The sequence below is a fragment of the Peromyscus leucopus genome, chromosome 19 (assembly GCF_004664715.2).
Source record: "Peromyscus leucopus breed LL Stock chromosome 19, UCI_PerLeu_2.1, whole genome shotgun sequence".
In the NCBI taxonomy this organism is placed as follows: Eukaryota; Metazoa; Chordata; class Mammalia; order Rodentia; family Cricetidae; genus Peromyscus; species Peromyscus leucopus.
The window spans coordinates 10,865,356-10,881,637 of record NC_051079.1 but is presented as its reverse complement, the minus strand read 5'-3'; the positions used below and the strand labels follow the sequence as shown (position 1 = coordinate 10,881,637).

The 16,282-nt window shown below is 39.2% G+C and overlaps 1 protein-coding gene across 7 annotated transcripts in view; it reads left to right on the top strand.

Moving 5' to 3' along the window:
- Positions 1-16,282, top strand: part of Trappc8 (trafficking protein particle complex 8) — a 95,377-nt gene that overhangs the window by 12,814 nt on the left and 66,281 nt on the right. For 4 of the 7 annotated variants that reach the window (XM_028886549.2, XM_037196973.1, XM_028886550.2 and 1 more), the window contains exons 3-6: positions 6,053-6,136; positions 10,495-10,584; positions 11,088-11,262; positions 13,994-14,147. In XM_028886549.2, the coding sequence (XP_028742382.2) occupies positions 6,053-6,136; positions 10,495-10,584; positions 11,088-11,262; positions 13,994-14,147 (503 nt within the window). The remainder of the gene's footprint in view (positions 1-6,052; positions 6,137-10,494; positions 10,585-11,087; positions 11,263-13,993; positions 14,148-16,282) is intronic. The other 3 variants (XM_028886553.2, XM_037196974.1, XM_028886554.2) reach the window with 1 other exon arrangement.

Sequence of the window (16,282 nt, the reverse complement as noted above, 5' to 3'; positions counted from 1 at the left end):
TGATGCTTCCTAATTGTATTGCTAAAGACCTTCCTGGGCCAATGAGATGGCTCAGCTGGCATAGTGTTTGCCATGCAAGCCTGATGACTGGAGTTGGAGGCCTAGACCTCATGGGAGTATGGTAGGAGAGAGTTGACTTTACAGAGTTGTCCTCTGACCTCCACATAGGCACTGTGGCACACATGCACCCCCATACATTAATATAATAATAATGGTAATAATAATGATGATGATAACAGTAGTAGTAAACCAAATCTTGCCTCTGTACAGAGAACTTAATGGCAGGTTGTAGGTCAACATAGTAATTAATCTATAAGTATGTATACTTACAAATATGTGTAGAATTACTGTGTTTTAGTCTTCCATATCTTTCTTTGCCATTAATTTTAATTTCAGCAACATAGATCAATCTGATAATTTCATTTTATCTTTTTTTATTTTATAGTGCTAGGATTTGTCCCAGGACCTTAAAACATGCTAGTCAATCAGCTCACCACTGAGCTATACCAGTCAAAAGAATTTGAATTTTTAGATAACAAAATTAATCAGTTTCTGGTATAATGTATTTTTATGTGATAGAAAATTTTGCATATTTACCTGAGAAATGGTAGAATTTGAGATTTGTTTTCCTGTCATCAGTGTTGAGGTATGAGAGGCAAGGAGTCAGATGTTAATGTCTTAATCTTATATATGACAAGCCCTGAGTTAATGGGGTAACTGAGGTAGGCTGCTGACAGTTTGAAACTTTGTCTTCTCTCTGAAAAGATAAACTTGATTAGACTCCTTCCTTCTTCCTGTTCTCCTATCCTTCCCCAGTCTCCCCTCTGTCTCCTCTTCTCCCACCCTTTCTCATGCTCTTGCTCTGTGAGACTGTGTAGCCTAGATGGCCTGGAAGTCACAGTAATCTACCTACCTTTTCTTCCTAAGTGCTGGGATTAAAGGTGTGCACCATCATGCCCAGTTCTTTCTTTCACAGGGGAAGGCTTCAAGCTTTCTGTGTAGCTGAGGCTGCCCCTAACTCCTTCATTCTCCTCCTCTACCTCTCAAATGCTAGGATTTTCAGTGAGTACAGCCTCTTCCAGATTCTGTAAAGCTATTTTATAAAGTCTTTCCCTTTTCTCTTTTTCTTTCCTTCCTTCCTTTCTCTCTCTCTCTTTTTTTTTTCCTTTTCTTTTCTTGGAGACAGGGTCCTGACTGGCTTGGAACTTGTGACAGTCCTCTTACCTCAACCTCTCAACAGGCCTGCACTGCTAAACTTAGTTAGGCTCTTAACATTTTTGGTTTTCAGATGTATTTATCTTATGCTATGCACTTTGCACTGATACCTAGAGATGTATAAGACATGTGTTATAAGCTTACAGTCAAGTAAAGAGATCATTATTAATCAGTAATCATAATACATTCTGATTTATAATATGTTATAGAAATAATGATTGTAGTAGAGATGACCTGTCTGTCATGCCAAAGAGCTAAGAGGATACAGAGAGGAATTGCCTATCATGTATGAAAATAGTTTTGTGGGGGTTTGTTTTTTGTTTTCTCCTTTTTTTGGAGTTAGGGTCTTGCTAAGTATCTTAGTTGCTTTTCTATTATAATGACAAAACACCACGACCAAGGCAGCTTATAAAGGAAAGAAAGCATTTAGGTGGGGGCTTGCTTACAGTTTCAGAGGGTGAATTCCTGACCATCATGTTGGGGGGCATCAGTAGCCAGAGAACTTGTATCTTGAGGCAACAGCCATGAGGTAGAGAGATGACTGGATTGACATGGGCTTTTGAATCCTTAAATCCTCCCCTCTCCCCAGTGAGACACTTCCTCCAACAAGGCCAGCACCTCATAATCTTTCTCAAACAGTTCTACCAACTAGGGACTAAGCATTCAAACATGTGAGCTTGTGGGTGTCATTCTCATTCAAACCACCACACTAGGTTTCCTAGGCTGATAGACTGACAGAGTGACCTGCAAGCCTCCAACTCTTGTGTTTCCTACTTCTGTTCTCTCCCCCCCCCCTCCGACTTTCTGGGGTTGATAGGTATTGTCTTAGGTAGGGTTTCTGTTGCTTTGAAGAAACATGAGTCTATGGGGGCCATACCTATTCATACCACCACATTCTACACCCTGGCCCCCATAGGCTTGTAGCTATATCATAATGCAAAATGCATTTAGTCCAACTTCAAAAGTCTCCATAGTCTCTCACAGTCTCAACAGTGTTTAAAAGTTGAAAGGTCAATGTCTCTTCTGAGATTCATGCAGTCTCTTAATTGTAATCCCTTATAAAATCAATATCAAAAAGCAGATCACATACTTCTAACATAATGGCATAGGATATAATTACCATTCCAAAATGGAGGAAATGGAACATAATAAGGAAATACTGGACCAAAGCAAGACTGAAAACCACCTGTGCAAACTCCACACTCTGCATCTCCATGTCTGTTGTCAAAATGCTCTTCAGATCTACAACTCCTTTGAGCTTTGTTGACTATAACACACTTCCTTTTCTTGGGCTGTTTGCACTCCCACTTAGCAGTTTTTCTTGGTAGGTATTTCACGGGTCCAGCATCTCCAGCATCTTGGGGTCTCCAAGGCAATCTAGGCTTCACTTTCATAGTTTCACACAGTGGCCTCTCTAGGCCTCCCTTCAGGGATACCTCTGATACATGCCTGGCCTCAACAGCTTTCCTTAGTCGCAGAGGGAGATTCCATAACCCCTTTCTTCTGTCTTTAATACTAAAGCCAGAACCACTTGACCGAAGTTGGCAAGTTTTGCTGCTTACTGAGGCAGGAACATGGCCCCCTTATTTAATTATATCTTCACCGCTTTCTGTTTCCATGGTTTCCTTCGCTCCCTAAGTTTGATTGTCCTGAAACTTGATCTGTAGACCAGGCAGGCATCAAACTTAGTGATCTGCCTGCCTCTGCCTTCTGAGTACTAGGATTAAAGTACTGAAGTTTCAGTTTGTTCCATCATGCCTGGGCCTAAGCTGTTAATTCCTTTTCACAAGTTGGAAGCTTAATTGGGTAGGCTCTTGCTCTGAATAAAAATCACCACTCCTTTTATTCCATTTAATATCTTTAATCTGTTTATCTCCTTGAATACAGGATTTATTTCCATTCTGCTTCCTGGTATTCCTTTTCTCCTCAAATTGTGTATTTTGTATTTTTCCTTGCTCAGCTTGCTTATAAGAGTGAACACTAATTAACCACACAACATAGTCTATACTAGACTGTTTTGAGATTTCATTTGCCAGTGCAATTAATCCAAATTTCTTCACTTTAGAAGCAGCCACATTCTTAGCCAAAACATCACAAGAACAATCTCTAGGCCACATATTAAAATTCTTCTCTAAAATCTCTTGAGGTAGCCCTCACAGATCTAGTCACCTCCAGCACTACTGTCTTCTCTGCTCCTACTAGTATGACCCAGTAAGCAGTGCTTAAAGCATTCCCCTGCTTTCCTAACCCAAAGTACCAAAGTCTACATTCCTCCAAATAAAATGCATAGTCAGGCCTATCACAGCAATACCCCAGTCCCTGGTACCAACTTCTGTCTTAGTTAGGGTTTCTGTTGATGTGAAGAGATACCATGACAACAGCAACTCTTTTTTTTTTTTTTGGTTTTTTTTTTTTTTTTGGTTTTTTTTCGAGACAGGGTTTCTCTGTGTAGTTTTGCGCCTTTCCTGGAACTCACTTGGTAGCCCAGGCTGGCCTCGAACTCACAGAGATCCGCCTGCCTCTGCCTCCCGAGTGCTGGGATTAAAGGCGTGCGCCACCACCGCCCGGCCAACAGCAACTCTTATAAAGGAAAACATTTAATTGGGGCCGGCTTACAGTTTCAAAGGTTTAGTCTGTTATTGTCATGGTGGAACATGGTGGCATGCAGGCAGACATGGTACTGGAGAAGGAGCTGAGAGTTATAAATCTGGATTTGCAGGTAGCAGAAGGAGAGACTGTACTGGCCATAGCTTGAGCATATCTGAAACCTCAAAGCCCACCCCTACAGTGACATACTTCCTCCAACAAGGTCACACCTAATAGTGCCACTCCCTATGGGCCAAGCATTCAGACACGAGTCTGTGGGGGCCATACCTATTCAAACCACTACAGTAATAATCCTTAAAATCATTTTGTTCAGTCTTTGTAGTCTCTTAAACTTCCTGAGTAGGACTTTGAATTGGTTAGGTCAGTTTTCAAGTAATTCTTTATCACAGTCTTCTTCCAGAGTCTTTTCTCTATCACTGATGTCATCAGTAAGGATGATACATCCCCCAGGGAGTTGAAAATTGCTTTGCGGACAAAATATTTGAGTTATTACACAGGTTCTTATTTCTCCAAAGGGCCATGTCACTGCATGTTCGTGTATAATTTCAAACATTTTTGGGCCAGGGGTATAGTGTAGTGAATGAGCATATGCATAGCATATGCATGACCTCAAGCTGGGGAAAGATGGAAGGGAGGGAGTAATGAGGAAAAAAGAAAGTCTAGAGACAGCAGGGAATGGTGGCTCATGTATGTAATCTAATTGGGCAGGAGGGTTGCTCCCAGTTTAAGGCCAGCCTGGAATACACAATGGGACTCTCTCAAAACAAAAATATTCATTGGTGAAAGATAAAAAAAAGTTGAAAAATGTTCATCTACTCCATCCTGGACTATTAACTCCAAGCCACTTTCCACAGTTGTCATCCTAGAGATTTCCTTTCCTTCTCTCGCTTTATTTTACAATATTAATGTCACCATCCTCATTATTGTGGGTGTATGTGTGTATGAAGTGTGTACCATGATGCATGTGTGGTCAGAGGACATTGTGAGGTCTTTGTAGGTTCTGTGGATCATACTCATTTTCAGGCTTACATCATGTAGCAAGGGCCTTACCTACTGAACCTGAGCCAGCTAGTCAATTTTTTTTTCTTTATGCTCTCTTTTTCGAAAATTCAAACCTCTCTCTCTGTCTATCTGTGTAGAAAGATTCTTACTCTGTAATATAGGTTGCACTAGAACTCACTGGTTCTGGATCATTTCCAACTCAGTGCTGGATTCTTTTGCTTCAGTTCCTAAAGTTTAGGATGATAGGCAAGAGTAACCAGGCTTGACTCATTCTTATCTTTTGTGGTGTATATCTTTGATTTGATGGAGGGGTCTTCCTTAGTAGCTTTCTGGGAAGGTGTAGAAGATAATGCTTTGAAATATATTTTTTTAAAAAATTAAAATAATTCTTAGAATGCTTTCCTTTTATTTTTTGTGTGGGTGTTTTAACAGTGTGTATGTCTGTGCACCACATGTATGCAGTGCCTATGGAGACCAGAAGAGATCATTGGATCCTCTGGGACTAGAGTTACAGATAGTTGTGAACCACCACATGGCTCACCAGGTTCTGAGAACAGAACTTGGGTCCTCTGGAAAAGCAGCTAATTCTCTTAAACATGGAGTCATCTTACTGGGTGGTGGTGATGCATGCTTATAATCCCAGCACTCGGGAGGCAGATCCAGGCGAAACTCTGTGAGTTTGAGGCTATCCTGGTCTACAAAGTGAGTTCCAGGACAGCCATGGTGGGTACACAGAGAAACCCTGTCTTGAGAAACTAAAAAAAAAAAAAAGGGTGTGTGTGTGTGTGTGTGTGTGTGTGTGTGTGTGTGTATAATAAAGTATTTTAAAAAAAAATCATGAAGCCATCACTCCAACCACTTAGGATAAAATTTTTGAGAAGTTAATGAAAATGTAGTTTATGATTGACTGATGGTTTACCTATACCAGTTAGAAATACTTCAGATTTGATACTTTTCCTCTGAGCTGTTAGTATTGTTCTTAAGAACCCTACTTATTTTCAGCTTTAAATAACTCAAAAGAGGCTCTTTGCTCTGCTGTTTGAGATGCACATTGGGCCACTTTAGGACTTCTGAGTTCTAATGCAGCATTAGTTATATGTCTAGAAGTTTGCATTTAGGTTTTGCTGTTAGAGGGAGTTGGCATACTTTTCACTCATTCTGTTTAAGCAGTAAATGTTAGATATTTACCTCATAGCTTGGCTTAATGGTGCCGTATTTTCTTCATCAGATCGGTCAATTAAAGCTAGTGTCCCTTGGTACAGTAATTGGAAAGACACTTTCATGGAATTGAAAGAATCCTCGTTATATACAGGTATTTCTTGTGATGGGTCTCTTTTTTCCAGATTGTTCTCATGTTACTCCTTATCTATTGCCCGCTGTCCCCTTTTCCAGTACTTTTTCATATTTGTACCAGTTAATGTGTCCCTAATTTTTCTGATGTGAAAGTAGTCTTGTGGTACTCTTTAAACTTTTACTTGTTCATCATCTATTATCTCTTTCTTAAGTCCATACATTGCTCTGGAATAGTCTAGTTTGAACTGCATCTTCTTTTTATAAAAATGAAAAACATACTATCCCTTCCTTACCGAGACAAAATAAATACATCGTATAGAGAAATGCTGGTTCCAGACTCCCTTTGAAGCTGAGAATGACCTTGAACTCCTCATCTCCTGAATCCCCACAAGTGCTTGCTTGGCTTGTTGAAGGAAACATTCACAGGGTATTATGGCTGTTATTTCACTTGCCAGTAAAAATAGGAATAGGAGCAAAATAGTGATTTCATCCCAAACTACGCACAAGCCCTTTTAAGGTGAAATAATGGTCATTAAGTGTTCAAGTCTTGTGTTAAACACAAAAATTAACAAGTACCATTTCTTCCCATTTCCTGTAAAGAGCATAATTTGAAAAATATAACAAAATTAGTTTATTGGCAGTTAACAAAGTTAAAGGTGGACAGAGGAATCACACACTTCACAGCACCTCAGGAAAACATGTGGCTGAGGGGAAAAGTTACCTGTTCACCTGAATGTGACCTGTCTGAAGGATGAAAACCCATTTCTGCCTTGCTTCATGAATCTTTGCTTAGTGTTCAGTGTCTGTTCCCACAGTGCTCATAAGTGCGTATTTTGTCCTTTCCTCTTTTATTTAATTAAAAATTATAATATTTTTACACATAACTATGTTCATAAAGTTCTAAAGTCAGATCCTGAGACACAGTTGGGAGTGTCGCTCAGCGGTGCTGAGTGCTTATCTGTTGTGCAGCCCTTCTGAGTTTGGTCCTCTTAACCCCATGTGAACGGTGTGGAAGGGTACACCTGCAATTCCAGCACTTGAGACAAAGGGTCAACGTGTATTAGTTTCATTTCTGTTGTCTCGTTAAATACACTGACAGAAGCGGCTTAGCAGAGAAAGGGTTTATTTTGGGGACGGAATGGCCTCAAGGCCGACCAGTCGTGTTATTTTGGCAGTGCTGTAGTAAAATGAGGATAGGAAATAGGGCCAGCCCAGAACACCTCAGAGCCCACTCTGGTGAATTATTTCCTCCAGCAAGGTTCCACCATTTAAAGGTTCCATAACCATCCCAGACAGTGCCTCCAGCTGGGACCAAGTATTCAAACCTGAGCCTATGGGGGACATTTTATATTCAAACCACAATAAGGACTATAAGATCACCCTTAGCCGCACCGTGAGTTCAAGCCAACCTGGGATATATGAGACCCCTGTCTCAGATACAAAAACAAAAGACTAATACACATATAGTTCAGAGAAAGCTAGCTCCCCTCCATCTCTCTCTCCCTACTCCTCTTCCTTCCCTCTCCCTCTTCCCCCTGCCTTTTCCTTTCTTCCATTCTCCTTTCTTCTTCCTGAGAGATAGTTAGTTGTATTAGGCTTTTTTTTTTTTTTGGTAGCACTTGCGATCAAGCCCAGGGCCTCATGCATGCTACCTAATGTCCTACCACAGAGCTGCATCCACAGCCCACATGTGTTAGGTTTATCTTTTCATTATTTGTCTTTGAAAATATAAACAAATGGGTGTAACTTTTCATGTGTTTTTCCCTTTCTTACACAAAAATGCATACTTTTTGGCTGCTACTTTGTTTTATTGTTTCTTGAGACACAGCAGTCTGGCACTGTAGCCTTGGTTGGTGTTGAACTCATAGCTGTCTTCTTGCTGTCTTAGACTTCTGGATTTACAGGTATGAGCCACTAATGCCTAGCCTTGGCTGTTGCAGATTTTACTTCACAGTCTTATGGTGTTTCCTCTTCCTCTTTTAGTTGCATAGTATACCATTTAATGGATGGACCATAGTTTAGTCCTGATGATATAAGGCTCTTCTTGCCTTGTTTCCTTAATTTTTTTCTTTGATATAGAGTCATATAGCCCAGGATGGTCTCAAACTCTTGATCTTCCTGCCTCTATATTCTGGTTGCCAGGGGTGCAGGAATTTGGTATCATATTCAGCTAAAGTTTATTTATACAGATAATATAGTATGGCATAGCTGTTTGGAAGATCTCCTACCAAGCAGAAACTTACTCATATGACTGCAGTTTTTTTCTTTCTTTCTTTCTTTTTTTTTTTTTTGTTGTTAATTTTTTAGCAATAGTAAGGCAACAAAGGTAGACAAACAGGCAAAATTGGTATAGATATATAGTCATTTCTGTGAAATATTTTGTTACTTAATAAACATTTTTGATATTTCTTCTGTTGGTATAGATAATAAATCAATTAATTTTTTAGCTGGAGATTATTTTTAACTGATTTGGAGGGAAGAATATGTTCTGGTTGGTGAGAAAATTAGTTTCCTATTGTGACAAATACATACAGTTGTGTCATTCATTGTCCATTTCCATGAAGATGGTAGTATTGTTGGGAATTGTCTTAATAATGTCCTCCTAACCATACTGCAAATATGTGCTTTTTTTATTTTAAATTCCAAGACAGGGTTTCTCTGTGTAGTCCTGGCTTTTCTGGAACTCTCTTCTGTTGACTAGGCTGGTCTCAAACTCAGAGATCTGCCTGTCTCTGCCTGTGCCTCTGCTTCCCGAGTGCTGGGATTAAAGGTGTGTGCCACCACTGCCTGGCTGCATGTGAGCATTTCTTGTAGGACATTTGTTATAGGGTTTTGTTTTGTTTTTTTAAGACAGGTCTCTCTGTGTAACAGTCCTGGCCGTCCTGGAACCTGCTAGGTAGACCAGACTGGCCTTGAACTCACAGAGATCTGCCTGCTTCTGCCTTCCCAGTGCTAGGATTAAAGATAGGTATCATCACACCTGGCTACAGTGAAAAGATTTTTTTACATTTGGCTGATGTGTTGACACAGAAGATAGTCTACACAGGTGGTCAAAGGCCAGGCAGAACTACATAGTGAGCTCATATCTTAAAACAAAAAGCCAAATAACAAAAAGATGATTTGGTCCCAGATGAGATATTATATTTGGTCAGCACATACAGTTTTTTCTTCTGCCTTTCTAGTCATTTATGCCTGGTCCTCCAGCTTCCATCTTGCAGGTGCTAGGAGTACAGGCATATGCCATTCTGCCTGCCTAACCACCTCTGTCTAGCACTCTTTCTTGGTTCCTTGCTCATCTCTCTCTCCTTCATGCAACTGTTTGAGACCTGATCTTACTTTGTCACTCAGGCTGTCAGATTTGTAATCCTCCTTTCTCAGTCTCTTGAGTGCTAGGATTAGAGGCATGAACCACCTTGCCCAACTAAGTTTAAGTATGTTCAGATTTTTTTTTTTTTAGAAAAGATGTAATATGAATTGCTAAAGAGTTGACTTGCTTATAAAGTAATCATCCTTTGAATTTCTCTTTAGAAAGTCTTTGCTGGATCAGTGAGATGGCTCAGTGGGTAAAGGTACTTGTTCTGCAAGCCTGACAACCTGAGTTCAGTTCCCAGAACCCATGGTGTAAACAGAACCAACCTGAAAGTTGTCCTCTCACCTCCATATGCATACAACCACACACAGACTAGTAATACTGTGTAAGATTTTAAAAGGCTTTGTTATAGTCAGACTCAAGTCATCAAGCTATGGAATTTGTCAGCCACACCCATCATGACAGTTTGAGCAGGTGATTCTTTGTGTGTGTGGCTGTTTTGCTCTGTGCACTGTAAGATGTTTTTGATTTCCTGACCTCTTTCCCTAAGCACCAGTAGTCCTGTCTCCTTCTCTGTTGTGACAACCACAACTACCTTCCAAAACTGTCCAGTTTCTCCTGAGGGGTAAGATCATCTTGATGGAGAGTCGGTGATGTACAGCATGATCTCCTATAAGCAGGGTCTGCTTATGACTGTGAACTGACTGATATGGGACTTAAAGCTTAGTACTAGTCACTGTGATCCAGTGAGTACATGGTTCAGGAATGCTGCAAAGGCTCAGGAGTGACAGCTTCATTCTCCTGACCTGAGTAGTTGCATATATAAGTGGATTTGCATGAATAGCTTAAAATATACATGCTGCATATGCTATATATCTTTAAATATGTAAATGATTTGATATATTTATATAAAATGCTACATCTACAAATAAGAGAAATTGTGCTGTTTGCTTTTATATCATGTATCTTAAAGCACAGGTAAAAATACTTGTTTACTACTAGAAATTATTAGCTTTTATAAACCGATTCTGCTGAATTCTAACCATTTTGCATTTTGTTAATTTTAGCGACTACTCCATGGTTTGAGTCTTACAGAGAGACATTTCTACAGTCCATGCCAGCATCAGATCATGAGTTTCTGAACCACTATTTAGCGTGTATCCTTTAAGTCATCTGAAAGCCAGGAAGTTGCTAATTGTAGAAACAAAGACAAAATACTTGAGAAGTTACAGAGAATGGAGAAATTATTTTTTATTGTTAATGATATCACATTCAAAATTACTTTATTTTGGATTTTCTGAACTGGGTAGTTGAGATGTGTGTGTGTGTGTGTGTGTGTGTGTGTGTGTGTGTGTGTGTGTGTGTGTGTGAATTCAGTGTGCATGTTGTATATGCTTATCTGGGTGTGCAAGTGTGTATGCTTGTGCACATGGAAGCCAGAGGAAGAGGTCTCCCTTAGATGTTCAGGCTGGCTTTGGACTCACACTTGAGTGCAAACACAGCCCTAACTTTTATTCCTTTTGCCCCAGCCTCTTGAGTAGCTGGAATAACAGGCCTGTGCTATGATGCCTGGCCAGAAAATTTCTCCTACAATTTATATTAATAAGGCAGTATTTATCATTTAGAGATGTGATAATTTCCCTGACAGTGTGGTTACAAGGTATGTTGGTGGCGTCCTCTGGTGAAGCTGAACCTATGGAACAGTTTTCAAAGTTGTCACAAGAACAGCATCGAATTCAGCACAACAGTGATTATTCCTACCCTAAGTGGTTTATCCCAAATACACTTAAATATTACGTGCTTTTGCATGATGTAACTTCAGGAGATGAGCAGAGGTAAGCATTGCTTTTTAAATTTTAATTTTTTTTTTTTAAAGAAGAATCACTTTTTGGAGAGGCGGTTGTGTGTCTGTGTGCATGTGCACACATATGCATGTGCATATGCACACATATCATAGCACACATGTGGAGGTCAGAGGACATCTTTAGGGATTGGTTCTCTTCTTCCACCACAGGGACCTGGGCATTAAACTTGGGTTGTTGATGGCAAGTGCTTTTTTTTTTTTTAAATCCATTTATTATGTATAGTATTCTGTCTGCATGTATGCCTGCATGCCAGAAGAGGGCATCAGATCTCATTATAGATGGTTTCTAGGACTTGAACTCAGGTCCTCTGGAAGAGCAGCCAGTGCTCTTAATCTCTGAGCCATCTCTCCAGCCCCAGCAAGTGCTTTTACTTGCTGAGCTATCTTTTAGGCCCCTAAAATGAATTCTTGGAATATAAGCATAAAAATAAATTTTATGTTTATGGCTTTGGAGTTTACTTTGGCTTTTGTTTCAAGGTATGTATCAAACTAATCTTGTTTTATATTATACTATACTTAGTATCTGATTGCCATTTGGCACCTGTAATTTATAATCCTTGTTTTGAACATAAGTGATCATTGATTGTTGGGTAGTTGAGATTGAGCATGAAGTCTAATGCTCCCTGAGCACAGTCTACCATTGAGCAATAGCTCTATCCTCTAACTAATTTCTAATAACTTAAAACCCAGAAACAGAATAAATACCTCTTGTAGAGTATTCATCTTTAGCATTTAAAAAAATGTCCAAAGCCCATTGGATAAAGAGTAGTATAAGTAAAAAATAGTGTGAAATGGCTATTAAAATTACTTTGAGACAATTCAACGTGGTTTATCTCCTGTATTGAGTGGTGATGTTAAAGTGGCATTCAGAATTAGGCCAATGGTTCTTAGTTTTTTAATAATTTTGTTTAGTGTGTGTGTGTGTGTGTGTGTGTGTGTGTGTGTGTGTGTGTGTGTGTATACACGCATCACAGCCTGCAAGGGGGGGGGCAGACAACACTTTGCAGGGGCCGGTTCTCTTTCTGCCATGTTGATCTAAGGGATGGAACTCAGGTTTCAGGTCCTCAGACTTAATAGCATGCACATTTATCCACAAGCCATCTCAATAACTCAATAACTCTTAGTTTTTTTTAGCAGTATTATTAATAAAGTGAGTAGGAGTTTGACTTGTGGTACTTAAGTATATATACATAAGCATATTTCTGTATTTATTTGTATACATTGTTTTATAACTTTTACTAGGATATTATGTGATTTTGTTGTTTGCTAGGGTTGTTATTTGTACAGTATCAGCATTTGCTCATGAATAAGCCTTCAGATTTTCCAGGTGTACCCCTCTCCCAAAATAGCCAGTTGGCTGAAAATACCTGTTTTAACTAGACTTGGGACTGAGCATTGTGGCTCAATGATAGAGCTTACCTTTTTTGAGGCCCTGGGTTCAATATCTAGCCTTGCAAGAAATTAAAATTATAAATAAACAAGCAGACTGAACCCAGTGGGACAAGAATTTCATTTCTCACAGTTGTATATTTTCTTATTAAGATGTCACATTACAATTCATTTTCTCTACCAACAGCTAGCATATTTAGTAGTTTTCTTGTTTTAAAAAACATATTTCATGTAACCTAAGCTGGCCTCAAACTTGGTATGTAGCTGAAGATGACATGTTTTTTCAAAATATGGGAAGAAGATTTTAAGTTTTATTAATTAATTTATTTTTTAGTCTGAGCAGTAGCTCAAGGCTCAGCTTCTCTAAGTTCTGTAAGTGCAAAGGGTGGTCTGTACAGTGAGGGCTTCATCTGCTTCGCTATAGTTCTTTCCTTTTCTCCCTGCCCTACAAACAGTTTTTGGTATTATAACTTCCATTTATTAATAAATGGTTTTAAAAGATACTCTCAAATTACACTTTCTGAGGATGAGTTCCCATCGTTGACCGAAAGCTGCTAATATGTATGTTTGAAGTGGCTCTGGAAATGGGCAGCCTGTACAGTAGCTAATGTGGAAGGCTCCCCGATGGTCTGTGCTGTAAAGAAACTGGCCATCAGGATTGCCCATACAGCAGATAGGACTGTCTTGAAGAAAAGTTTTGATTAGGATCACGAGTTTTGTTTAAATTTTTATAATCTGTAATTTTCTATTTTATCTTTTTTTGGTATTTTTCTTAGATTATTTGAAATGTCTGTTGTTGGGGCTGGAGTGATGCTCAGGGTTAAGAGTACTTACCACTCTTGCCGATGACTCGGGTCCAACACCCACAATGGCAGCTTGAAACTGCCTGTTATTCAGCCCCAGGGGATCTGACGCCCTCTTATAGCCTCCTTGAGCTCTTGCATGCAGGGGTGCACATCAAATCCATGCAGGTTTACACACATTAAAAAAAAAAAAGGAAACTAAATAAAATAAAATCTGTTGTCTGGACTCACCAGATGTCTCAGTGGATAAAGGTGCTTGATGCTAAGGTTGATGACCTGAGTTCAGTCCCTAGAACCCATGTGGTGGAAGGAGAGAACCAGGTTCTGTGAGTTATCCTCTGATGTCCACATATACAGTGCGGTATGTGTCATTTCCCTTCCTACAGAAATAAACATAAAAATAATATAAAGAGAAATAAATAAAAAAATTAAGAACTGTTGTCCAAGGTCTGCTAAATTCTGTCTAAAGTCTCTCTAAGGTTATTACAAAGTTTTTTCTCTTTTCTTTAGAGCTGAATCAATTTATGAAGAAATGAAACAGAAATATGGAACTCAGGGTTGTTATTTGCTTAAAATTAATTCTCGAGCACCGAATCGAGCATCAGATGAACAGATACCAGATCCTTGGAGTCAATATCTCCAGAAAAATAGTATTCAACACCAGGTACACCTGAAAAACTGAATCAAACCACAAAAGTTTTATTTTAGTTTATGTCATAAAGATATAATTGTTGATTTTTTTCTTTTATGTTTTGAGGGGCGGGTGGAGACAGGGTCTGACTCTGTATACATTACTGGCCTGGAACTTATTATATAGATTGGGCTAGCCTCAAACTCCCAGAGATCCACCTATCTCTGGCTGCAAAGTGCTAGGATTAAAGATGTGTGCCACTAAGCCTGGCTAGCGTTTTGTTTTCTTTTTCTTTGACATATAGTACAGGCAGGCTGTGATCTTGTTAGGTAGCCCAGGCTGTCTGTCCTGATTTCTTAATCCTCCTGCCTCAGCTTCTCAAGTGTTGACATTTTTGACATGCACTATCATGGGTCTAGAAGTTTTTATTTGTTAGTTTTGAAACTGAACACAGTGAGTTTGCAAAGCCAAAACAAGCACAGCCAAGACATACAAGAGGGGGGGAAGGTGTCTGACATGCAGCAGGCAAGGCAAACATCCAAAGCAGTGCCACCCTTGACCAAAGGAAGGTGAGGATTTCATTCAGGGCCCATTCCAAGCTTTTTCTGTTGTGTTCCTTTTATGCTCAGTTTGTGGTCATAATTTAAAGACCAGATAGATGCAGTGTTGGGCATGCTCAGCTCAGAGTCATGGAGCACATATGGTTAACTGATTAAAGCGACAGATAGAAATATCTGGTCATGCTTAGCTTGCACCATAAAGTTTTAGCTGAAAATAAAGGAGAGGGTACTTTGAAGGCACATTAACATAGGTACCTGCACCCAAAAGTGCACCTGCCTTGGCTTAGTGGCTAACTCATACAATACTAGCATGACTAGTTTGATCCATCAGCTGTGAGCTCTTAAATAAAGTGGTTCAAAAGCTGTTTTTTTAATCAGCTACAGCACATTTGAGGTATGAATGATAGCATTAGGTGGTTTTTGAAAAGTGAATTACATTCTGTATCAATTACTTTCTGTTCCTATGATAATAAACACCATGAAGAGAAAGGGTTTACTTTACCTCACAAGACCTGAGAAATGTTGTCCATCATGGTGGGGAAGGTTTGGAAGCAGGGGTCTGAGGCTGGCCTGCCAGTCAGAAAGCAGAGAAATTACTTTTCATCTACATACAGGAAGCAGAGCAATCAGGAAGTAGTTCAAGGCTATAAATCCTTGAGAGCTGCTGCAAGTGCTATTTTTTCTCCAGCAAGCCTCAAACTTAGCACCTCCAGCTGGGAACCAAGTGTCCTAATACATGAACCAATGGGGGACATTTCTTATTCAAACCATAGCATGTTCTAAGAGTTAGTTAGATTGTTTATCCATGTAGAGATAGACATTTGGATTTGTCTATTTAATTAACCAAGAATGTACTCAGGAGACAGAGGTAGGTGGATTTCTTGAGTTCAAGGCCAGCCTGCTCTACATAGTGAGACCCTGTCTCAGCCCGACCCCACACCCCCATATTAACTAAGGCGGCTCATAGTCTGCTCTTTATTAGCCTGGGCTGGGGCTGTCTTCTTCCTACGGTTCCACTGTGCTGTGTTTTGGCCACTTTGTGGAGTGCATACAACCTAGGTGTGTGTGTGTGGTTGCTCCTGCCATTTGGTCTTCAGTTCTTGAATTTTTGAAGTGTTATTTCTTCCTTTCTTGTTATTTTCTTAGACTTCTAAGCTAATTTGTTGGTTGAAGTGCATAGTTGTAAAGTTTATTTCTTTCACAATGTTAAGTAACATTGTGCGCTACTTGGTAGAGCCAATACCAAGTTCTTTTGTTTATTTGGTTAGTAGAGATTTGACTTTTTTTAAAAAGAATTTTTCAAAAAAATGAAAAATATATTTTGTATAACTGTACTACTTTATTTGCTCTTTATGAGATATTTAAAAATCACTTTAAAAGTTTATGTAATTATTGCTCTAATAGAAATGTTGGTTAACATTTTATTTTTCTTATTTTTCTTTCATGTAGAATTTTTGATCTAGACATAGTGTCTAATATTTTACCCATTTATTTATTTATTTCTGTGTAACTTTGGAGCCTTTTTTTTACGTTTTATAAAATCTTTATTGACAAATAGTTCACATAGTATACAATTTGCCTGTTTGCACAATTTGATAGACTTTAGTC